General features: G+C 47.0%; 2 protein-coding genes across 2 annotated transcripts in view; one reads left to right on the forward strand and one right to left on the reverse strand.

The window, feature by feature from the left end:
* Nucleotides 1–1312, forward strand: part of Abhd12 (abhydrolase domain containing 12, lysophospholipase) — a 79891-nt gene extending 78579 nt beyond the window's left edge. The window contains exon 13 of the mRNA XM_026393037.2: nucleotides 644–1312. Coding sequence (XP_026248822.1) covers nucleotides 644–683 — 40 coding nt within the window. The 3' untranslated portion in view covers nucleotides 684–1312. The remainder of the gene's footprint in view (nucleotides 1–643) is intronic.
* Nucleotides 1313–3531: 2219 nt separating this feature from the next.
* The window catches only part of Pygb (glycogen phosphorylase B), a 43759-nt gene continuing 22822 nt past the window's right edge, over nucleotides 3532–24468 (reverse strand). The window contains exons 7-20 of the mRNA XM_026393046.2: nucleotides 24319–24401; nucleotides 22562–22705; nucleotides 21979–22071; nucleotides 20891–21037; nucleotides 19847–20010; nucleotides 18421–18535; nucleotides 17220–17321; nucleotides 16104–16251; nucleotides 14906–14964; nucleotides 13193–13334; nucleotides 8944–9151; nucleotides 7358–7492; nucleotides 5807–5873; nucleotides 3532–5126 (exon numbers count right to left, since the gene is read on the reverse strand). Of these exons, the coding sequence (XP_026248831.2) occupies nucleotides 4974–5126; nucleotides 5807–5873; nucleotides 7358–7492; nucleotides 8944–9151; nucleotides 13193–13334; nucleotides 14906–14964; nucleotides 16104–16251; nucleotides 17220–17321; nucleotides 18421–18535; nucleotides 19847–20010; nucleotides 20891–21037; nucleotides 21979–22071; nucleotides 22562–22705; nucleotides 24319–24401 (1760 nt within the window). The 3' untranslated portion in view covers nucleotides 3532–4973. The remainder of the gene's footprint in view (nucleotides 5127–5806; nucleotides 5874–7357; nucleotides 7493–8943; nucleotides 9152–13192; nucleotides 13335–14905; nucleotides 14965–16103; nucleotides 16252–17219; nucleotides 17322–18420; nucleotides 18536–19846; nucleotides 20011–20890; nucleotides 21038–21978; nucleotides 22072–22561; nucleotides 22706–24318; nucleotides 24402–24468) is intronic.

The following is a 24468-nucleotide window of genomic DNA, read 5'->3' on the forward strand; positions in this document are numbered from 1 at the left end:
GTTAGCCAGCTTTTCATTGCTGTGACCAAGAACAACTTAGAGGAGGTAAAGTTTCTTTGGGGCTCATAGTTTTAGTGGTCTCAGTCCACAATCCCATAGACTCCATTGCTCTGGACCTTTTATGAGACAGAACATTGAGGTGGAAGTGTGGTAGGGAAGGTGGTAGGGAAGGTGGGGAAGAGAGAGAGGTACCAAATGAACCATGCTCCCAGTGACCTACTTCCTCCAGCTATGCCCACCTGCCTACAGTTACCACCCAGTTAGTCCATTCAAACTAGGATGGATTAGGTGACAGCTCTCATTATCTAATCATTTCACCTCTGAACATTCCTTCATTAACACAGGAGTGTTTGGGGGACACCTCATCTCCAAACCATAACAGGAATATATTACAGAGAATTTAGACTGAGTATAGAGCTAAATTTTAGAATAAGGGATGGAAGCCCTGGCCTGGATTTGACACAGTACAATGCCATTTGTGCTCCGCTTACCTCAGTATTTTTCTATTCAGGAGCACGGTGCTCCTTAGATTCTTTGCCCCCTCCTCTGTGTGCCCTCTGCTTCTTCAGCTACTTGAGGATCACTGGGATGGAATCTTTGGTCTGAGCTCAGTAATTTGGCCGTTTGTCCTCTTTTGATCTAGGGAATTCCTAGGGAAGTCAGAAGCTGAGCGCCAGCACTGAACCTGGCCTGGGAAGGGAGCATGAAGACCTGCCCTCCTCCCCTTTTCCTCTGGTCTGCAGCCCCGGCCCCTGGAACCCAGGGAGTGCCACACCTGCGGTGCTCAAGAGCCTGGTGCATACCTGGAGAGAGGACTCAGATGCAGCCAGGCAGGCAAAGAGGTCCTGCCGGTGACCAAACATGTATCTGTGTGGACGGTGTTGGTGGCAGGCATGGGGCCACTCTCCCTCTCCTGCCACTCTATCTGAGCTCTTGCTGGGAACACTTACAGCAGCAGCGCACTTGGCCCCACTTGGTTGATCCCTTACTTTCTGAGCCAGGCATGGAGAGCCTGGGCAGGGGGCTCAGGGGCTCGGGACCACTCTGAGCTTTCTGACACCACCTGCCAAGAGTGTGGAGACATGGCTTATTTCTGCCCTTCCAGACACAGGCAGAACGGACTCCAGCAGTTGGATTATCTCCTCTGGCCCTGTGCATACTGCTTGCCTTTCTGGGCCAACTCTGCCTCCCCTGGGTGTCCGCTCACCCACAGCAAGAGTGCCCGGGATCTGCACTTCTCTCATTCCACCCACCTGTCCTCCTAACCTGGCCGTAGACTGAGCATTTATTTAAGAATAAAATTGTGGTGGTGGTCTGTTTGTTCTTCATTCTGCACAGCAAAAAGGATCAGCAGTGCCTCCCTGCCTCCCAGGTTCTCCCACAGCCCCAGCTCTGGATCCCTGCTTTTGGATGGGAGGAGGGAGGTTCTCTCTTTCCAGACACCAGGGTTTCCTTTAGTGGGCAAAGCCTTTACCAACGTGGTAGCTTTTTCCTAAAATGGAAGCCTAGCCAGGCAATGCTGTCCCTGTTGCAGTGTCAAGCCAGCATACACACAGCCTGAGGTCCCCAAAAGGACCTCCACTGCAGAGCACATGCACTGAACATCATCTCATTTCCCAGTGTCTCTTGAACTAATGGATATGTTGTTTGGCTTATGGTCAAACCAGCCCTTCCTGCAGCTACTGGAACCCATAATATCACCCACATGTGCAGACTCCCAGCAAGGTGGAATAGGGTCACTAGACATCTGCCAGTCACATGGCAGGCTAAGGAACCTCTGAGAAGGGCAGCAGGGGGATTGCTTAAGTAAGATTAGGTGTTGGAGCCCAAGGGGCTCTCCTGTTGGTTTTGTCTTCCTGCCTTCTGCATCTAACAGATGGGACAGTGCAGGTCTCCTGGGGACTCAGCCTCTGCTGATGCCTAGCCTTCCTCCTCTAGGTCCTCAGGCTATAGAACTTTTCAGCTGTCGGTATGCCCAGTATTAGCACCTATGGACTGGTGGGGGAGGGGGGCTGAGCCCAGCACAGTATATATCCTCTCCATTCTGAGGTACCTTAGACCTACAGTGATTCTAGAAGTAGAAAACAAATACCTTTCCCATTCCAAGGTTGGAATAAGGTCAGTTTGTGAAAACATTTAAGTATCTTCTTCCTGACAAGACTCTTGGCATGTAACCAGGGTCAGTCTTCTGCCACCTGTAGACAGCTCACCCAAAAGCAGGATCTGAGTGCACTGCCACTACAAGTCACAGCCCTCAGAGCTGGGATACTTGCCCTGCCTTTCACAGCCTTTTTGCATAACTGGTGTATGCCAGGGGGCTTCAAGGCACACAAGACCAAGGCAGCCCTTGTATAAGGCAATAGTAGTCTGAAGTGCAAATCCAGGCCATGGACTCTGTTTCACACTGAAGTTCCTGACACCTTAGCAGAGGTGACTGCTGTGCCTCTACCTGGGCCAGTCTTTTTTTCTGTCTCTGCAAGTTACTTCAGACTCATTGGTGGGGAAATGAGACAAGATGTAGAAAAACATTTAAAATACAAATGGGTTTTTTTTACAAGTGTGTAACAGGCAAACTAAAGAAGGAATGTAAGGGAGCCCTGAGCTGGCAGCTGCTTTGCTATTATCTATCAGTTAAATGAAAATTTCCACAAACAGCAACAAAGCTTACATTGTGGGTTTCAGACCATTTAATGTAAGATCAATCAGGACCAGTCTTTCTTTGAAAAAAAAAAAAAAAAGGAAGCTAGGAGATGTGACATCTTGGGGGTAAAGCACTGTGCAGCTGCACTTGTGTCCCAGGAATCTCAGGACAGCCTCCCAAACCTGGGAATTGTAGTAGACTCATTTTGGCACTGACAACAGCATGGGATAGAAGTGAAACTGTGAGAAGAACTTGCCAGATGCCAAGACAAGGAAGTCCATGGCACTATATCAACCTGCAATAGTTTTTTCCTTTCTTTTTTTTTTTTTATATTGGATATTGAACATGGGTGCTTTACACCTGATAGCTCTTTTTGAATTTTTGAAATAGGGTCTCCCTAAGTTGTTGAGGCTGGTCTAGCAATGCTCCTGCTTGAGCCTCCTGAATTGCTTGGAATTCAGGAGGTGCCACTGCACACAGCTCCTGATTTTTTTCTGCAGCTATAGATACAATTCAGGAGATGATTTGGTTTCCAGGCCCAGGAACTAGTGGCAGAGGCAGTAAGTGCAGAGAGGGACCAATACATTCACACTAATGCAAATACTTTCATTCTATTGCCAGTAAAGTGTTTCACATGGTTGGATTTGATGACTTTTTAAAGAACAGGTAAGTCCCACACGGTGGGGATGAGAACTCTTTGTCTTTGAAACCAGAACACATAATTCTGGAACCATAATTCAGCACTGGCACAGGTTACAAAGAACTGAAGCCCATCTGCCAAGGTCATCACCCTGGCCTCAGGCCTGCACCCTCCCACCTCCTATAGAACCCTCACAGTGTTGTGTGCAGTGAGTGAAACAGACACAACATCCACTAACCATGGGCAAAAAGGTTTAATCAGTTTCTCATACCAAGCAGTAACAGCAAGTGGTAGGGTTGTGGCCACCCACAGCCAGCTTCAGGGAATGTGGCCTCACAGCAGATGACCATAGCCCCAGAGTTTGCCACCACCCAAAAAAAGACCCCAGTGGTTCTGGTGGAACTGTGCACTGTGAGCAAATCCTCCCCAGCAAAGCTGGGGTGAGGGAAAAGCCTTCCCTGGCACCTCAGGTCTGGCATGCAAAGTATGGAAGCCTTTGGAAGGGTGTTTCCATCTGACTTCTCCAACCACCAACTGACTGGAGATGGGCAGCACTAGACTCGTGCTAGGTTCTGCCCCGTAGCCTCAGCCTGAGGAGGGGTTTGGCTGAGAGGGCTCACCCTCAATTCCCTCCCAGGCCTACTGTATGAGTACAATGGAAACAGGTCCTCTTGGTCCACTGCTCCTTTTTGCAGACCAGGATGCTGCACTGGTGGAAGGGGAAGAATAGTCTTTGTATGTACAACAGAAAAATGCACCCCAGGATATGGATGGGAGGTGTCAGGAGGGTACAGATCCACAGCAGAGTCAGCAGCCCTGCCTCAGGCCCCAGTACAGGATAGGCAGCTAGTCTTGTTGGGCACAGTGGCTAGTTATTACCTCCAGCCAGGCAAAAACAGCCCTAGCATGGCCTCCTACAGACCCAAAATTGACCAAGTGCAATTTTTAGTTGCTAAAACAAGAGATTAGTTTCATTTCCTTGAGTAATTTTTCTTTTGAAAAAGAAAAACCAAGCTAACCCTGCTTCAGCCAGCCTGTCTTAACCAATGCCTCTGAGACACCAAAACAAGTCCTTCCCCAATGTTCCTTCCCAGATGTCCCGAGTCTAGGGCACCCACATGGCTCCCAAGATGACTACAAAAGGCAGAGCCCATATACCAGGAGAAGAGCCATGGACAGGGATCAGAAGACAGGCAGCCATGATGATGATGCCTGAAGGATTTGACTCCCCAACAGGGATAGAAAACAGTTGGCCAAGGAGACCACACTGGGCTTAGCCCTGCCCAGGTTCTATGGAAATACATGTCCCCAAGCTTCACCACAGACACCTGCCCAAGCCCCAGAATCCAGAGAATCAAAACTAAATATGTGTGCAAATTTTCAGGGAGCCCATGAGATGGCTCTACCTCCTACCTACCCTCTCTGGGGATGGTTGGCTGAAGCTATGGGGGTCAGCTTTGCCCATCTGTACTGAGAATTCTTTCCTCTACAGGAAAGCAGGAAGATGTCCCCCACTCCTAGCATCTTCCTTCCTTGCCCCCGTCTTCAAAAACACCCTCTCGACCCTACAGCCCCTCCCAGAACCAGCACTGAGAAAAGCAGGAACCACTAGCTGCTGGCAAAGTGCTTGAAAACTGGCATGATGTGCAAAATCAACCAAACAAAAGCCCGCTGGTCCTGCTCACAGGGCACCTAGTCCTTGGGGATATTGGGAGGTGGGATCTGCAGGTCGGAGGGTTCCACTCCCCAGATGTCCCGTGCATATTCAGTAATAGTCCGGTCACTGGAGAACTTGCCAGAACAGGCAATGTTCTTGATGACCTTCTTGGTCCACTCCTTGGGGTTCTGTGGGGGAGGGAAAGACTGATTAATCTTTGGCACCTTTACTGGGGCCAAGAGCTCCCAAGAGAGCCTGAGCTTCCGGAATGTCAGGTCTGTTTTCTAGATAAGCCTGGGAAGAAGATATTATACTCATGTGCTCAGAGAATAGGGGAATTCCTACGGAATGACTACATGTAAGGGGCAAGAAGCTAAGAAAGGGTAGCCCGTCACATACATATATAGCACAGAAACACCAGCAGGGGTAAGCACTTGCCACAGGTAGATCCAATGTCCATGGGAGATGGTCAAGCAGTCTTCTGTCCTGGGCCTCACCCATCTCCTATCTTCCATCATAGCCTTACAGCTGCCCCAAAATTATACCCAGCACCAGTAGGGTCTCTTCAGAAAGGCCTGACTCTTCCAAGCCATTCCAAATTGAGGGAAAAGGGTTCCTCCAAGAGCCCCACTAGGGAACTCAGTTTCCAAGTCCCATGTTCCTACTCTCAGCTATGAAAGCTGTTTCCCCAAGACAGGAAGTGACAGGGTTGCCCTAGAGACTGACAGAGCACATGAGAGACAAATCACAGCCCCAATCCCCTCTAGCTTTGGCCAAGAACCTGCTTCCACAGTTTGGGAAATGAAAAATCTGACTCAGCAAGTCTGTAACAAACCACCTAGCTGGCCCTGGAGCCCACAAATCTTACCCGGTACAACTGGTCCACCTGGGCTTGGCACTGCATGTAGGCTTCATAGTCTGCAAACACTTTGAACCTGAAATTAGGACAGGACACTGAGCCAGGCTGGTAAATGGCAGTGGGTGAGAAGCCCTGCCCAGAGCAGCCTGCCATGTGGTCCTAGGGGACAATCCCTCAGCCAGAGATCAGAAATCACCTGCCTGGCCCAGCCCTCATCCTACAGCTCTGTTAGGGGCTGGAATGAAAAAGCCACCCCATTTGTGGGGCTAGGCTGTGCCAGATCCATCTGACTATAGGGCTTCCCTATGAGCAACATTTATGTCTAGGAGATGCTATTTGATAAAAAATCTTATTTCAACCCAATATTCCTTTAAGGAAACTGGTGTTTACAGCACTACCAGCACATACAGGGCTACTAGAGCTGCACACACCCATATTATCCTGTGCAGACCCAAAGCAGCAGCCTATTTCACTGCCAGGGCCAAGACACACCTGATGAGTGACACTGCCATATAGCGATCTATTCCAAGTCTGAGAATTGGTGACAGAGGAAAGGGTTATTTGTGGTCCCTGATGTTCTAGGCAAAAATGCAAATTTATGAATATAGATATGCACTTTTGTTCACTGTTGAGAATAAAAGCACAGTTCATAAAATTCACAATTCACAAACTTTAAAATTCCTTCCTGCTTAGTGCAGTGACACATGTCTGTAAAACCAGTGACTCGGGAGGCTGAGACAGGACAATACCAAGTTTGAGGTCAGCCTCAGCCAACTCAGCAAGACCCTGCCTCAAAAAAAAAAGACCCTCTTCCTTCCTCACATCTCAGCAGGGTCTAGCTTCAACCCACACATGAACTGCTCAAGATCTAGTCTGACTGAAGCTGGTGGATAACACAGTCCTCAAAGAGCAAAACCAAAACTAAGTAAAAGACTTGTGAAAGTAGAAGAGAGGTTAATTCCAGGGATTCATCAGATTCAACTTTCACTAGCAAAAAACTGTCATAAGACAGAAATAGTATCAATCAGTTAACCTGTTATATGATTGTACATCTTTTACAGCCATGTGTTCATTGCACTGTGATAAAATGCCAGCCTCATTATAACTTTATGATGTCACAAGCAAGTTCTATTTTAACTATGGTGTGTCCTGAGAGCCACAGTTCCACCACCCTCCCAATCACCTCCCTGCTGGTTCAGGGGCATTCTGCCTATGCTCCCCGACTGCCCTCTACTGGCCTCTTGAGAACACAACGGTATCTGATGCCCAGGGACAGTGTCAGCCCAGGGACACCTCCTCCAGCCTCTTGCTCTTGTGTTGGCCTGTCTCCTACTGCTGGGGTCCCCCAAGGCATTGACATAGGCTCCCACAACCTCCCACCCTTACTTTTAGTTGTGATTCTCCCAGCTGGCCATAAGGTCTTGTGGGGTGAGGGGGAGAGAGTATCATGTCACAAATGTGAACTTTCCCTATTCTCCAGGAGGTTCCAACTGTCCTAAAGGTGGGAACTGATGGACAGCTAACTAGGGAAGCCAAAACAGACAAGAGGGTGTGTCCCACCTGTCATGGTACATTAGCATGTTGACCACATCTTTGAAGCAGTGTGGGTCCTTAGGAGAAAAGAAGCCACTGCTGATCTGGTCCATGGCCTGCTTCAGTTCCGGCAGGCGCTCATAGTACTCTCTGGCATTGTACCTGCAGGGAGAAGAGGACATCAATGCCTAGTGTCCCCCAAGTGGGAACCTCTAGGGGACAAGTGGTGGAGACATGTTGTGCCTGGTATAGTTCCTGTCCCAGGTTGGCCCTGGAGATACGGGTCATCAACAACTAACCACTTGAGGCTACCAGGCTCTTGAGACACATGTGGTTCAAGTAGTGATGACCTATAAGCCTAAAGTCAATTCCACCAGCTCCCTCTATTATTCAAAGAAATACAGCTCCCAGGAGATGTACAATTACATGCACAGCTCACATCATTTCTACTAGAGACCACCAGGTTGCTCACAAACTTGCCTCACTGAAATCCTGGGCAGAGCTTTTAAAAACAGGCTGCCCTGTTAGATCACCTTTGGCTGGCCCCCAGGATGAGGAAATAAAACCAGACAAGATGAGACAGAACCAGCCCTGCCCATCTCGGGGCTGGGAGGTGATTTGGGGGGAGGGGCAGGGAGGCAAAGGGGACATGAAAACATGCAGGTCCCAGGATGCAGGACAGTGCAGAAGACCTGAGGGAGGGACAGGTGAAAACTCTATGTGGGCATGTGAGCTCTCTGGATGACAAGGACACTGTTCTGAGTTTTAAGGTGACATTTGGGTTTCATCTGACTGCTGTGTAAGGCTTCACTGATTTCCCAAGAGCTACAAAAGGCAACTAGAAAACAATAACTTTTCTTTTAAATTAGCCCTCAGAATGAGGCCATGACTCCTCATGAATGTCAAGATCATGAAAAACAAAGGAAGACTGAGAATTTGTCACAGACTAGAGGAGAACTGACCAATCACAATGGGGTACCCTGGATGTGGTCCTGGGGCAGAAAAGGGCATTCATGGAAAAGCTGGCAGAATCACAATGTGGCATGAACTAAGAATTTACAATGTGCCACTATAGGTTAATTAATTTTGACAATGCACCACACTGATTAGTAAGATGTAACAACAGGAGAAACCAGGAGTGAGGTAGACAGGAGCTCTCTCTACTGTGTTTACAAGTTTTCTGAAAACCCAAAACTATTTCAAAATAAAAAGATAATTTACAAATTAGACCAGGAACCTCAATGGTAGGTGCTCTCGATTGGCTAATGCTCTCAGCAATAGAGGTGCCTGCCCACTTGCTTCCACGTCTTTGGGCACTGTCCTACTTGCATCCTGGCTAAGAGTGCCGCTCTAAGAGACCCTGCCCTAACAGTGACTTATAAAAACCTTTCCTGGAAGAGGAGCCCCTGATCTGGACTCCGTGGACTCTGCCATGGAGACAAGCACAGGGATGGCCTAGCTAGGATCCAGATGCTTTGGGCTTATGAAGAGACTGGTGATTCCAGTTTTCCCACAGCGGTGGGGTAGCAAACCCCTGCCCAGCCTTAGCCCCTAGACCCAGTTGCCCTCCATGTCCTCCCTCCCCCAAAGCTTCCACATGCAGGGACTTGCACCCTTTCTGGTCCAGGGCCTCGACGTCCTCCACCCGAAGGCCAAAGATGAAGAGGTTCTCAATCCCAGCCTCCTCAGCCATTTCCACATTGGCACCATCCATGGTGCCGATGGTGAGTGCCCCATTCAGCATGAACTTCATGTTGCCTGTGCCTGAGGCCTCAGTGCCCGCGGTGGAGATCTGCTGTGACAGGTCAGCAGCTGGAATCACTACAATGAACGGGAGGCAGGTCAGCCCCAGACCCTTTCGTTTCATTTTTCTCACACCACACTCCCTCCTCCCAACCCCATCAGCAGGAGATCCTAGGATGGGAAACTTCCATCCTGAGGCTGCTGGGCTCACCACAGGACCAACCAGCCCCAGTCACTCCAGGACCAGGGGGACCAAGAGACCAGGCAGCCATCAAGCACCTAGTACCAAAGTGGCCACTGGCCTCCACAGGGCTCCCCTTCTTGACTGGAGGAGCCTAAGGCAGAGGGCCCAAGATGAAAACCCCTGAAAAGTCCCACAAGTAGCATAGGATTCTTGTTCGGGAACTCTCCAGGGACCAGGTAAATACAAGTGAAGTGGGTGCCCAGTCCTGAATTGCTGATAATATGTTTCCTTCATTCCCATGACATTGACATCTTAATCATCCCATAAGGCTCTTTGGATCATTTCAGGAGGAACCTGGACTCCTGTAGAACCAGAGGACTGGAAAGGCTAAAAGCAATTCTTAAAGTTCATGTGCATGGGAATTACTGAGTATGCACAGAGTAGGCACAAACACCCAGCCAGAGGCTGCAGTTTCATGGTTTCTCCCAAACTCAGGCTTCCTGTGCTCATAAGGTGGCAGGCTAGAAACAGCACAGATCACTGCCAAGGAACATACCCTGGCTGGACACCTTGATCTCAGTGTTGGTCCTTAACTAGTGCCACAGCTGCCAGTGCTTCCTCAGCCCAGCAGGCAGCAATTCAACTCAGCCAGCACCAGAGCCCAGCCCCTCCTCAGGAAGGGAAGAAAGGTGATAGAGTAGCAGGGCAGCAGGAGCTCTAAAGAGATGAAGGCCAAGCCAAGGTGTCAGGATAAAAAGGAAAAGGCATCCCCAGGCCCCAGCACTGTGGCACAGCAGCACAGCTTGTAACAGCTAGGTGTTGCTGTGGCACATCCAAGGAACCAGGAAAAACCGTGAGGAATCTAGACCCCAGCACTGAAGCCCCAGACTGGTGCCCCCATGGCCAGTTCTAAAAATAAGCAGTAGTCAATTGGTCTCAAAATAAAGGTGAAGAGGGGCTTCCAGAGAGCAGGAAGGACAGCAAGACAATTTAGTTAGAAGTCTCAGGATGTTGGAGCTCAGTGGTAGAGCACTTGCCTAGCACATGGAGGTACCGGGTTCGATCCTCAGCACCACATAAAAATAAATAAGAGAAAGAGTATTATGTCCATCTACAACTTACTTACTTACTTACACACACACACACACACACACACACACTTTCTTTTTTTTTTTTTTAAAGACAATACAAATGGAAGAAATGATTTACAGTAGAAGGGGTAGAGAGAGAAAAGGGGAGGGGAGGGGAGGGAAGGGGGGATAGTAGAGAATAGGACAGACAGCAGAATACATCAGACACTAGAAAGGCATTATGTCAATAAATGGAAGGGTAACTGATGTGATACAGCAATCTGTATACGGGGTAAAATTGGGAGTTCATAACCCACTTGAATCAAACTGTGAAATATGATGTATTAAGAACTATGTAACGTTTTGAACGACCAACAATAAAAAAAATAAATAAATAAATAAAAGAAACATCATGCCAGGCCTGGTAACCCATGCCTGTAATACGGCTATTTGGGAAACAGAGGCAGGATGATTAGAAGTTCAAGGCCAATCTTAGCAACTTAATGAGACCCTATCTCAAAATAAAAAAGAACTGGAGATATGGCTCAATGGTACAGCACCACTGCTTTCAATCCACACTACTGCAAAAATAAAAAATAACAACAACAACAACAGAAACATTATATTTCCCCTAGAGAGAGGGATTTTGTTATGCAATATTGGATGGTTATAACAAATAAATTATAAGATGCTTTCAACAATTTCATTGCTTTCTCTGACCCTAAATCAACTGATTTATATCTATACTTTTCTTATGAGAAACTTAATACAAAACTCTATTAAGAGAAAGCAAAATTCAATATCCTTCTCTTTGAAGAAGGCAAGGACCCTGTGTTTAGAGAGTGAGTATACTGTAATGTGATTGAATATACATAATATAATTTTACTATGAGATATATGATATATATAATATTTTATATTTTATTATAATAATATGATATTATATGTATGTATGTATGTATGTATATATATATATATATATATATATATATATATATATATATCCTCAGTTGAAGGAGCACTCAGTTAATAAATACACACACACACACACACACAACCATCCTCTGTTTTGTAATATTCTATTGGGTCTCACAAACAAGATTATAACTTCTGTGGAGCCCACTTTATATTTGCCTTATATTAGAGTTTCCAAGTATATTGCTTAAGCTAGTGAAGTCTTGAGTTATAAATTAAGAATGCTGAAGTCATGGCATTGAGTCACTTTTCTGAAACTTCTCTATGCAAATTTCTAGAATTTTGTTTTTCTTTTTTTTCTCCACCCACCCCCAGATAGTCATTATGAGTTAGATGCCTCTTTTGTAGTGTGGTCAAACTTTCAAATTCTGTATTTATTTTGCCTATCGTAATTATGAAAATAAAAAGGGACATTCACCTTCCTAAACTTGAACACCTTAGATCTACCTTTCTAAATTCATCTGGATTCCCTTGTTAATACTTTTTTAATTTCCATGTTACCTTGGAAACCTGAATCACAAGTCTATGTGAATATCCAATGTAAGAATTCTTGAAAGCAAGTCCTGAGGAATGCCAGATAACCAGAAAAAAAAAAGAAAAAGAAAAAAGAGAGAAATGTCTATATAACTTGTGTCTTTATTCATTCTGTTTTGTTTGGTTTTTTGCCGTTTCGAAAAGGAGGGGGAAAAGGATGAATGCTATGAGGTAGCCCAGACTCTGCTTTCACTATTATTTAAGGGAAGGAGAATGCTTGAGTCAGGTCCCCATAACTTAACATAAAGAACAATATCTAAATGCCTGCCATTAAATCGCCATTGCCGCTCTGGCTTTTTATGGGGTTCACCAATAGGGAAAAAAAAAAAAAAAGTGACGTGACAGTTCATGGTCATTCTTGGAGATTCATGAGAAAAATTACTTCAAGGAATGTTAACCCGTAGAAGCTTCATAAATAAAACCCTCAGATCACAAAAAAAAAAAAAAAAAAAAGAAGTTCCAGGAAGGACTAACCAACATCAAAGTTTCCAGTCCCTTGAACAAGACTAGAAGACACTCAAGCACCAAGTGACACCCAAATGAAGTAGGAGCAATTCCAGGCAGCAGCCAGACCATAGGGCCAGCTCTGGTGGACCAGCCTGAGCTCACATTTTAGCAGATCAGCCTGCAGTCTTTATTGCCACAACCTTAGTGGCAGGAAGGAGGGAGTGTGGGAATTCAAGGCTCAGATTCCCCACCTTCTTTCTGGTTATGCAAATCACTTTCTTGCCAAGAAAGGGGCATCCAGCTCAAAATGGACATGCTGACATCCTGGTGGTTCTCCCCAGAACCAGCCAAGATAGAGCAGACCCAAACTAAATGTCAGGTCCCAAGCTACCCCCAGACAGGACATGAGAGACAGGTGCTGGTACATGAGAAATTAGCAGTGCACTTGGAAAGCAAGCAGGTGGTGGTGAACAAGACAGGGGAAGGGAGGGGAGGGGAAGAGAGGGGAGAGAAGCCACTGGCCAGATATGTGTGCTGCCAACAGGAGGGCATAGAAGCAGCAGGCCTGGCTGAGAGGAAAGTAGGGAACAATGAGACCACGCAGGACAATAAGGTTCAGAGAGCAAGGATGTTCAAAGCTTTGCTCTCTGGACCTCCTCTGAGCCTGAGTAATTCCACCTAAGATACACAAAGGTGCCTTCTCAGGCATGCTTCAGATGCTTCATGACATAAGAGGACATTCTCTGAAGTCTTTCACTGCTAGTCTGCAGCCCTGCCCAGGCTAGGTGGGACCCGAGTCTCCAGGACAGAGTGAGGTTGCCTGACATTGGGAATGGTCCTGGCCAGCACTGCCCCCCAACAGGCCCAGACAGGAGCAAGTCTCCATCCAGTGAAGGCATCCAGGGTTACCTTTCTCAGCCAAGGACACACGGTAATTCTCCAAGAAGATCACTTTGAGCCTGTCACCCACAACTGGATCATGATTGATGACATCACCGATGGATGTGACCAACTTGATGATCATCTTGGCCATGTGGTACCCGGGAGCTGCCTAGAAAAGGGTTTGGGGAGAAAGTTAAGGAGGGTTAAGCTTTGCTCTGGGTCCAAGAAGGGTCCTTGGAGCATCTGGCAACACTACTGGGCATATGGGTGTATAAGAGGGTGAACACCGATCCTCAGAAGCCAGCTTTGGTTTGGCCAATAGATACACAGAGGTCACACCCTATAGCATAACCCCCAACTGGGGTCAAGGAAAGGGAAAGGGCTGACTCTGCAGAGGTTTCAGCTTCTATCCAGCACTTCTCATGAGTCCTCAGATTTCACTTGTGAAATCTTTCAGCCTCAAGTCTATCTGAGTCCAGTGTTTCAGAAATTACAAGATAAAAGAAACAAAGACTTCTAGACCTATCAATTTAAAGGAAAGAGAGAAAATTAAAGAATATACTGGAACAAAATGGGGGAATACATTCAGAAAAAGCCAGCCTAGGATGACAGACAATAACAAACATCTTAGGGGGTGGGAGACATAGAAGGAAAGCCTACTGATTAAGGAAAATTAAAAGACTTATCAATCAATGTGAGGACATTAGACCCCCTTGGGGTCTAATTCAAACAGTTAAAATATTTTTGAGGCTGTGAGTATGGCTCAATGGAAGAGTCCTTGCCTAACATATGCAAGCAAAGCCCTGGATTTGATCCCCAGGACCCAAAAAGTAATATTATAAATAATAACAACTTCAGCCAGGGGAGTAGCACATGTCCTTACTACCAGCAACTCAAGAGGCAGAGGCAAGAGGATAAAAGTTTTTTTAAAGTCCATGTCATTATGGACCTTACAAACTAAAATAATAACAAACAACATGATATCCAAATAATTTGATTCAAAAATACCAGGTGATGGGGTGAGCAAAGACCAAACAAGGTGAGGTTACCAACTGCTGGGCCTAAGCAGGTGCCCTCTCCCCTTGAGTTACCTCTGCAGATGCTGAAGTTAAAGGAAAGGCTTGCAGAACAAGGACAGGTACCTGCATGTGCATCACACACCCCAGCCATACTGTCAGCAAGAGTGCAAACTGTAGATGCACCATGGAAGGCTGACCCAGGGCAGTATCTCACAAAGAAGCTGCACCCTGCAGCCCATATCTTCTGATGAAGAAGACCAGGATACTGGCCAAGTATGATGCTGTGGTGACACTGTGTCTAGGACTCAAGCATGTGTTATAGTAAAGAGAATTAAATGAACCATGCTGAGCTCAGAATGGCCTTACATGTGACAGAAGTAGCAGTTACACTTAACTTATATTCCCTTGGCCACAAGTAGCCATGAGATTCTATGGGAACACAGAGAAAGGGTACCACATCTTCTGATGGGGTCCACTGAGACTGGTCCTTGGGGCTAAGGATCTGAGCAGTCAGGTTCCCATCTAATTCCCTCTTATTCAACTGAGTCTAAATGTGCCCCTTGTTCTCATAAGCACCCTTGCAGGACTGGGAACCCACTGGCACTCTGTGTGCAATGCAGGCACCTGGCTTTGGAGTAGGCAAGCTGCCATCAACCAGAGGGGGAGTGTGTGCATCCTGGGCCAAAATATCAAAAAAGGAGTGAAGAGAAAGTCATATCACCTTGCCCCCAATCATCACAGTCCTGGGCACAAAGGACTTGGCTGGGTCTTTCTTTATTCCTGCAGAACAAATAAATGAGATTCAAGTGAGGCAACTTTAAACCAAAAAGTCCCTTCCCAGCAAGCCACAGTGACCTAGCAACCTCAGAGACCTCTCTAGAGGCTGGACAGGCAGGTTTGGCTAGGTGTCCACTTTAGCCTAAGAGGCACAGGTAGGTAGCAGTGGCAAATGGTCATGGCCCCCCACCACATGCCTGCATTTCATTCCCAATTGGTGAGGAGAGCCATCAAAAACACTGACAACTAACCATGTAGCAAACCAAGGAAAGATGTTCTTCCTAAGAGCTCAGAAGAAAAGCTGCACCTACACTTTCAGAAAAGCCTAACCCAGGATCTTGTTTGGCTCTGGTCACTGTAAGTGACCCTTGTATGTGAGGAGTACACACTTTTAAAACATGTTGTTCTGGGCACAGTGGTACACATACAATCCCAGCAACTTGGGAGGCTGAGGCAGGAGGATTGTAAGTTTAAGACCTGCCTCAGCAACTTAGCAAGACTTAAAATAAGAAATAAAAAGGGGTGGGGATATAGCTTGGTAGTAGAGCATCCCTGGGTTCAAACCCCAGTACCACAAAACATAGGTAAATAAATAAATAAGCAAGCAGATAAAAAAATATCCAAAAGCAATATAAGGTATGTGCATGTGTGTGTGTGTGTATACACACACACATATATATGTATTATGTATATATATATATATATATATAAAATGAACCTATATTACTCTTTTTTAAAAGTAGACATTAAATGTCTCTGATGAGCACTGTATTTCCAAACAAGATGAATCTTACAGAAATAATAACTAATCTTAAAATAAAAGCTAATCTGAACCCCAAACCATGCCTTGGTGCAGACTATTCCTTGCCTCCACCAAGGTCTCAAAACCCACAGAGCCTTTAAATGCTTACCCATTTATGTACCTAAGACTCTGGCACTGAGCACACAGTAAAGCATAGAGCCATTGCTCAAAATAAATGTGCCACATCACTCACACACATACATTCTGTGTGAGAAAGGCCAGGGGTCCAAAGATAAGCTGGTGGGCAAGACAAGTCTTGAGCCAGCCTTGGTCTTGAGGGAGGGATGCCACCTAGAACCACACAAGGGAAGCCAGGAGACACCCAGGGACCCACACTCACGGTTGTACAGTGTGATGATGTGCAGGCAGTTAAGCAGCTGCCGTTTGTACTCATGGATCCTCTTCACATGCACATCAAACATGGAAGACGGGTTGATCTTAACCTTGTATTCCTTCTCTAGGAGGGCAGAGAACTTCAGTTTGTTTTCCTGGAAAGAAGGAAAGTGAAGGATGGGTGAACAGTTCACAGGAACTGCCCTGTGAGCTCTCAAGGTCCCATATATTCCAGCTTTCTACCCAATCCCAGAGAACATCTTGGACAGGTTAGAAATTGTCAGAGAGGAGCTGAGGTTGTGGTTCAGCAGTAGAGTGCTAGCCTAGCACGTGCGAGGCCCTGGGGTTGTGGTTCATCAGTAGAGCGCTAGCCTAGCACGTGCGAGGCCCTGGGTTCAATCCTCAGCACCACATATAGATAAATAAAGGTATTGTGTCCAACTACAACTAAAAGAGAAATTGTCAGAGAGGGGATGATAGGTCCAGAGACCAGACCTGGAGGCACTGATGACACTGGAGAAAGGTGAAAAAGGGTGACACTGAAAATGAGTGTACAGGATAAAGTGGGGAAGAAATACATGAAAACCTAACTGAATAGCAGCCTAGAGCTAAGCATAAGGAGAAAACAGAGTAAAGGACACTCAGAATGTGATCTGTAGTCAGAAAAAGAAAATGGAGGGATAAGGCATAGGAAGTGAGAAACTTCCTATGAATTTTCATAGGAAGTGGAGAATTGTTTGGGGCTTATAAGACAATGTCATGAGCAGGACAAACATGCAGACCGATGATTCCGACCCTGCACCATGCTGTGAGAACACTCTTAGCTCCTGCCAAGATTGGGAAGCTCCAGTCACTGCTCAGAAATGGAATTACACTGCAATCAGCTTCAAAAAAGGCTTCTGTATATACCTGCTACTATAATGGCAGAGCAAGGTGAAGTCAGAGATATCTTGGGGGTCTGCACACTCCCACCCACTGCATTACCTGAGGTTAAACAAGCCCTCATCTGGAAGGCTGAGTGTGACCCAGACCTTTGGGGGCCTTTCCAAAGTGCTGGATGGGTCCATACAAACTCAACATGCTGGGCCTCAGGAAGATAGGCTGCAGGGCCATATGAACCTACCTGCTTGACCTTGGCCACATCCCTGATGAACACCTCATCACTGACCAATGGCAGCAGCTTCTTCAGTTGGCTCAAGTCGGTCAGAAAGCCTTCCCCAATTCTCTGGAAAAAATATATGGACATATAGCTTCTGTTCACTGCAGCCCTAGTCTCTATGAGCTTGCCCTCTGCCTGTTACCCCATGCCTGCTTTCCCTGGTTCTTCCTGCCCAGGGGATGTTGTGAGGCCCCTCTGGGCCCTCACAACATCCCCTTCTCAGGGCAACTTGTACCCTATGTCCACATGGCCACCAGGGCCCTTGCCTCCTAAATCAGACCTGAGCTCACCCCTCAATGGCTCCACCAGGATGTCCAAGTCCTATCAATTCAGTCATCCATAACAAACTCATGAACTTCCTTCAGTCCCCAATACTTGGGACAACCTATTACAGCCTGATATTTGGGGCTAGTGGGACTAAATCCTCCTCCCATTCCTCCATCACCATGAACAAAGTGGGTGCCATCTCCCTCTCTTTCTCACTATGATAGGCAGTCATTTCAAAACCAGTCTCATTGAGGACCCTCTTACTTACGGCCTTTCATTGCTGGCCCAGCCATCTATCTAGCCTCTCCTCACTCTTCCCAGCCTCATCCTGTATGGAAGCCATACTGGCCTTCCAGACCCTTGAGGGGACCTAGTACTAGACCAGATCTGCCTTCTGTTCTGGTCTTGCCAGCACTGTTTCCAGCTCCCAACATCTCAGGGAAGCCCCTCTTGACTCTAGCACTCCATGCATGCAGTGTCCCCAAGGCAGCCTTAGGATACTCTGCTCTTCAAGGGAGACAAGGGCACAGACGGCACAGAGCCTGGTATCTGAGAGCACGTGAATAAGTAAATAACCTGCCAGGTCTCTGGCTTAAAACCTTGCCCACCACAGTCAGCTCCCACTTCATCAAGAGGCCTTTCCTTTTCCTCAGCCTTCCCAGATAGGCTCCCAGACTCACACATAGGGCTAGAGCTGCACCAGTGCACCTGTGCTCACAGGCCTCGCCTGCTCATGTCCAGGGCCCACTGCTGGTCAATAAGTAAGGACACAAATTCCCACTGGTTCAGCAAACAGGCCTGATGACCCTGCCCAGTGTCAGCTGCACCTTCTAACTCGTGGTTTCTTCATGGTCTCAGACCTGGTGTCCCCACAGATAAGGCAACACTGGGTGCTCACCTCCACAATGATGTCTGCTAGACCCGGGTTGCACAGCAACAGCCACCGTCTAGGTGTAATGCCATTTGTCTTATTCTGGAATTTCTCTGGTTCCAGCTCATAAAAATCCTTAAAGCTACAAATAGAAAATAAGGAATTGTCAAAAATGCTGTGTTTTGAACTAGGTGGGCAAAAGAACATAAGAACCTTTTGGGGAAATCCTGAAGCTCAATTTGACTATTTCCTGAAATGTACACAGCAACTAGCATCCCTGTGCATTTTGGGACTAGCATGAAGGGAATGTGTATCTGCCATATGTGAGGTCTAGTGCTAGCTATAGCCTCCCACATACTAAAACTTGGCCATTTTCAGAATTACAGCCTTTAGGACAGCAGTTCCCTGTGTTTCTCCTTTGCTAGCAAAGCAATAAATCTTCTTTTTCCTTTTTCTCAAAAAAAAAAAAAAAAACTTGGCCATTTTCCAGAGAGGTCTATGGGGAAGGAGGGTCCAGGTCATAGCAGTGGATATTGAATAGACTTTAGTCTTTCAGAAATTGGGCTATTTCCCCTGTAAGTTGAGAGACATATCTAACTCTGAAGTTTGCTATGGGCCAGGTACAGAGACACACATCTGTAATCTCAACAATTCAAAAGCCTGAAGCAGGAGGATCACAATTTTGAGGCCAGTTAGTAAGACACTATCTCAAAATTTTTAAAAAATTAAATAAAAAGGGCTGGGAATGTGGCTCAATAGTAGAGCACTTGTCTAGCAGGCACAAGATTCTGGCTTTGCTTTGGTCCTCAGTACTGAAAAAAAAATCTAGAAATAAAAAGGGTTGGGAATATAGCTTGGTGGCAAAGCACCCCTAGGTTCAATTCTCTGTATGAAAAACAAAAAAAAAAAAAAAAAAGAATTTGCCATGGTGATTAAGCAAAAGCCCCTGGGCCAGACAAAACACAGAAGGTCCTTCACCTGGACTGACATGGTTGAGGGCTCCTTCCACCCTCGGATGACCAACCTAGCCCTCACAGTAGATACTCAACAAGCATCTCATGACAGAATGGAAGGAAGGAATTCCTAGATCCTATTAGGCCCCTGACTTCCACCTGTACATCTGGACCCTGGTGGGGCATCAGTGGCACTCAGCCAAAAGCAGAAAGACCAGAAGCTCTGAGTCTCCAGCTGAAATGCCTAAGACTGGAAGCATAGGAGGAAGGACTTTTTATGGTGCCATAAAAAGCCACATCTCAGACATCACCCATCAAATCAAGTGCAAACCTGCTGATGAGAGGTGCGGTGGTGATTCTCAGTGGCTCTGTCATTCCCACAAGTCAGTAGCATGGGGTATGTGATGCAACTTGGTTGTGGTATATATGGCAGCCAGTTCTAAGGGAGGATCTGGGTTCTGGAAAGGAACCATCCTTGGTTGGGGAGGGAGTTTACTCACACAGACTGCTTCACGATCTCTGAGTGAATCCTCGCTACACCATTCACAGCGTGGGATCCAATCACACACAGATGGGCCATGTTAATTCGCTTGCAGTCCCCTTCCTCGATCACAGACATCCTCCTCAGGCGGTCCACATCCCCAGGAAACAGGGCAGCCACATGCTAAGGCCAAAAACAGAGAGCCCACTGTGACCCAGTAACTCCCAGGCAACAGGCCACCATGCCTGTGAGAAGTTCCACCACCTCTAAGAAAGTCCAGGGGCTGCTGTGCCAAGACCTAGACCCTAAAGGCACCCCAGAACATGCCTCAGATGCACCGCACAAGGGCCCTAACTCTAGGAAGACAATCATGCAGGAAAGGCCCAGCCTGAGATCACAGAGATATGCTGTCTGAGGAGGACAGGACACCAGCAGGTGAAATGCCATTCAATTTACCAAAAGGAGGCTGAGACACTAACCCTATTAACCTAGGCAGCATTCATCTATATTATCATTACCTGGACAGCTGCTCACATGGGCAAGACAGGCTGTGCTCGGTCTCTGAATCACCCCAAGGCTTCCAGGATGGCCACTGGGCATCCAGGAAGAGAACAGAGCTTGCTTAGGAGTGGAGATTAAAAAAAAAAAAAAAAAAAGATCCACATCTATGCTGGGTATGGTGGCCTCTTATCCCAGCAACTTGGGATGCTGAGGCGGGCAAATTCATAGTCAATCTCAGCAACTTAGGGAGGTCCTATGCAACTTAGTGAGACCTTGTCTCAAAATAAAAATAAAAAGGGTTAAGGTTTAGCTCAGTGGTAAAATAACCTTGGGTTATATCCTTAGTGCCAAAAAATAAAAATAAAGACCCCAATCTGTGACTCCCACATACACAGCAGGAGTCATTTATGTGGAGTCAGCCAACAGCTTTGCGAGGGGACAGTCTCCAGCCCCCAAGGAGTGTAGTACCTCTTCTAAGCCAGATGGGCCCATTGGCCTAGGTGAAGCCCTCCACACCCTGCAATCCACCCCATGTCCTGCCCCAGCAAGGACTGATACTCACATCCAGGTGCCGTTGATTGATGGCATAAATGATATCTAGGTGCCTCGGCAGCAGCTTCTCAAACATGGAGACAGGCCAGCGCTCCAAGGCCTCAGGCAGCACAGTGTGATTGGTGTAGGCACAGGTCCTCTTGGTGATTTCCCAGGCCTAGACCATTTGAGAATGGTGTGTTTATCTTATTTAGAAGCAGATTCGTGGGCAAGGTGATAGTCTGCTTTATAGGGCTGGTCCGGACCTTCTCCAAGTGTGCAGTTCAGCCCAGACTCCTCACTTTGTTGAAGCTTTACAGCCTAACATTTGTAGACACCCATGTAAATGAATAACACTGACCCTGCTCCTGGGGAATTCCCTTTTAATTTTCCTTTTTTATTGGCAAACTAACAGACTGATAAGCAGTTTTTCATTTATTTCCTCTAAACTGATCTGACACCCACAGTGTGGGACAATGGTATCATGTGGCTCTGCCTGCTACTGGCCAGGAATGAAGGGGACCTCTGACAAGGCTGCAGCCTCACATACCCCAAGACCAGAATCAGAGTTTAAAAAAGAAATTACCTTAGGGTTTCATCTATGTTGATTTAGTTAAAGCTCAATTAAGAAAATCCTGCTACACCAAAGAATCTAGAATCTATGATCAAAGTAAATTGAGCCATGAGAATAAATCTATAAATACGAAAAACTTAAAACTTCTAGGTTTTTTTTTTTTTTTGTTTTGTTTTGCCAAACTTCAAGATGAGAAAACTCCTATAAGAAGCCCTAAAAAGCGTTAGAATCCTGTCCTCGTCTTTCTGTCCCCGTCCCCAAAAATATCCATATCCTGGAGCCAGACCCTTTCCCACAGCCCTGGTGCTCTCACAGGTGATGTCCCCAAGTCCCCTGAGGCTGGGAAGAGAGCCCCCACTTCCCAGGACTAGCTCAGCCGTTTAATGCCACAGATGGCACAGTCTAGAGCTCTACAGAGGACACTCACTCCTGTTCTGGTCTGGGGAGGACACTGTCATCCCACATTCAGTTTTGACAGATTGCTATCACCCCAAGCCCTGCACTGGGGAGGACACCATCTTCCCTTCTTCTCATGAGACACTCACTTTGTCCCAGTCCACCTTTTCCACGTCCACCAGGATCCGCATGAGTTCAGGAATGGAGAGGGCCGGATGGGTGTCATTCAGCTGGATGGCCACCTGCAGTTCCCATGAGGAGTGTCATTAGGGTGCCTTGTCATATAAGTGTGCCCACACTGGTCAGTAAGTACAGCCCAGGGAGTGAAGGTGCCCACCCAGCAACCCACCCCTAGAGTTTGAACCCAGAGAGGCCTCAGAAAAAGCCAGGGGACACTGAAGCTCTGAGGCCAGCAGTGCCCTGTAGGCAGCTATACACTGGGGCAGGTGTGAAAGGAGCTGCAGGGCCTGTGGCCTGCCTCCCACAAGGAATTTCTCTTCACTAGGCTATGACACTGCTGTTTAAAACAGCTGCCCTTGGCCTGCCATAGGAGCCTTTTGGTGTCCTTCCCTCCTCAACTCCTAACAATGCCCAGTGCAGCCCTGACCCAGGATGATGAGACCCTAACACTACCAATCTGCTCCAGCCCCCTCCAAGGACAAGAGGAAGAAACTTCAAGAGCCTGAGATCCTCCTGTCCTGGCATTAAGCTCTCATCCCATAGATCACAAACCTTGTCGGGGAAGGTCTCAAAAGAGGTTCTCACTGGATCCCGGCAGCCAAACTTGGATGACTTAAAGCGGCGAATGATGTCCTGCAGGGTGGCAGCCACCACAAAGTACTCCTGCTTCAGGCGGAGCTCCTTCCCCTCAAAGAACTAACAACACAGAGCTGCTGTGCATCTGCCACTCACCATCATGAGGCCAACCACAGCCAGTGGGATCAGGACAGGCTAGAGGGTGCCAGGCTGGGAGGTGTCCTGCATATCTCACTTGCCCCCAAATCCTGGGGCAACACTTATCCCCACAGAAACCCAGGCCACAAGGTCCAGCTCAAGGGCATAGGCAAATGTCTCAAATAGCCTACCTGCCTGACACCCAGGCCAACATGTACACCTTCAAACAGGGAGGGCTTGAAGGGCAGGCAGCACAGGGTCACACAACTGTGCAACACATACCAGGACACAAAATGTCCATTCCATCAATAGCAAAAGGGCCAATTTATGAGGGGTGCCAGAGCTTTCAGAAACCACAGTTCCAACCTGTATGCATTAAGAAACACTCTGCACTTGACATTTCAGAAGTCCTTAAAGTCTCATGGGGGCCAAGTCGGTGGGTGGACAGGATTACAAGCTCTTTCTGTACCAATGCCTTTGCTACTATGCACACAGATTGCTTTGATAAAATAAAACATTCATTTAAAAAAAGGCAAGACCAGCCAGGCACAGGGACAGAGGCCTATAATCCCAGTAACTCAGGAGGCTGAGGCAAGAGGATTGCAAGTTTAAGGCCTGCCTTGACAACTTGGCAAGGCCCTGTCTCAAAATAAAAAACAAAAGGCTTAGAGATGTAGCTCAGTGGGAGGGTGGCCCTAAGTTCAGCCCCCAGTACTGAAAAAGAAAAAAAGAAAGAAAATGTATGACCAACTAAGATAGGTAAATTTCTTTTTTTTTTTTAATATTTATTTTTTTGTTTTAGGTGGACATAATATCTTTATTTATTTTTATGTGGTGCTGAGGATCGAACCCAGTGCCTCGTGCATGCCAGGCCAGCACACTACCACTTGAGCCACATCCCTAGCCCCAAGATAGGTAAATTTCAATGACTGTTTTGATGCTGAGGAATCAACCTTGGGTCTTGTACATGCTAAGCGCATGTTCTACCACAGAGCTACATCCCCTCAAGGACTCTTGCCTGACAACAATAAGCCATTATCCTACATTCAGGTGGCAGCAAAGAATCTGATTGTGACCACCATCTAACACATGAAGGGCATGTGCTAAGACCCTACCAAGTGTCAGATATACCTCTGCAAAATAGGTGCTGCTGTCCCCAGGGGAAATATGGACCAGCTAACCCTTGGGGAGCTATGTCACACACTAGAAGAGTAGACACCAACTGGCCTGGTGTCTGTATCCCAAGAAGTCCACCCAGACCTCATTAAGTGTGTTTCATAGGAGTACAGATAAGAGAGAGTTGAACAGCCTCTGGAAGGCTTCTTTTAAGTGAATCAGGGCAAAGGAACAATGCAGTGGTCTTGTCTGGACTTTCTGGACTGGACAGAGGACACCTGTCCCTTTCCTCAGATGAGTCATCTGGGCACGTACCAGAGATAGGTGGGACACTGATGGCCACATACACAGCCTCACCTCACAAGCTTATCTAAGTTTAGCAACAGGATATGCTGGAGGGTCCAGCCTTCAGCTCATTTATCTGCATTTAAGAAGTCTATCCAACAGAGGTCACACACATTAGTCATTAGGATACTCACATTGTCATTAGGATACAGGACCCTGGAGATGTTCTCAGCCAAGTTCCTGTCCAGAACAGCCTCCACATAGTCCCCCACATTGACTAAAAAAAAGACAGTGCTCAAGTCAGTGTGTGCCTCTCTCAGTCCTCTGCAGGGCAGGGTTTTGTC

Source organism: Urocitellus parryii, chromosome 6 (genome assembly GCF_045843805.1).
Source record: "Urocitellus parryii isolate mUroPar1 chromosome 6, mUroPar1.hap1, whole genome shotgun sequence".
Taxonomy (NCBI): Eukaryota; Metazoa; Chordata; class Mammalia; order Rodentia; family Sciuridae; genus Urocitellus; species Urocitellus parryii.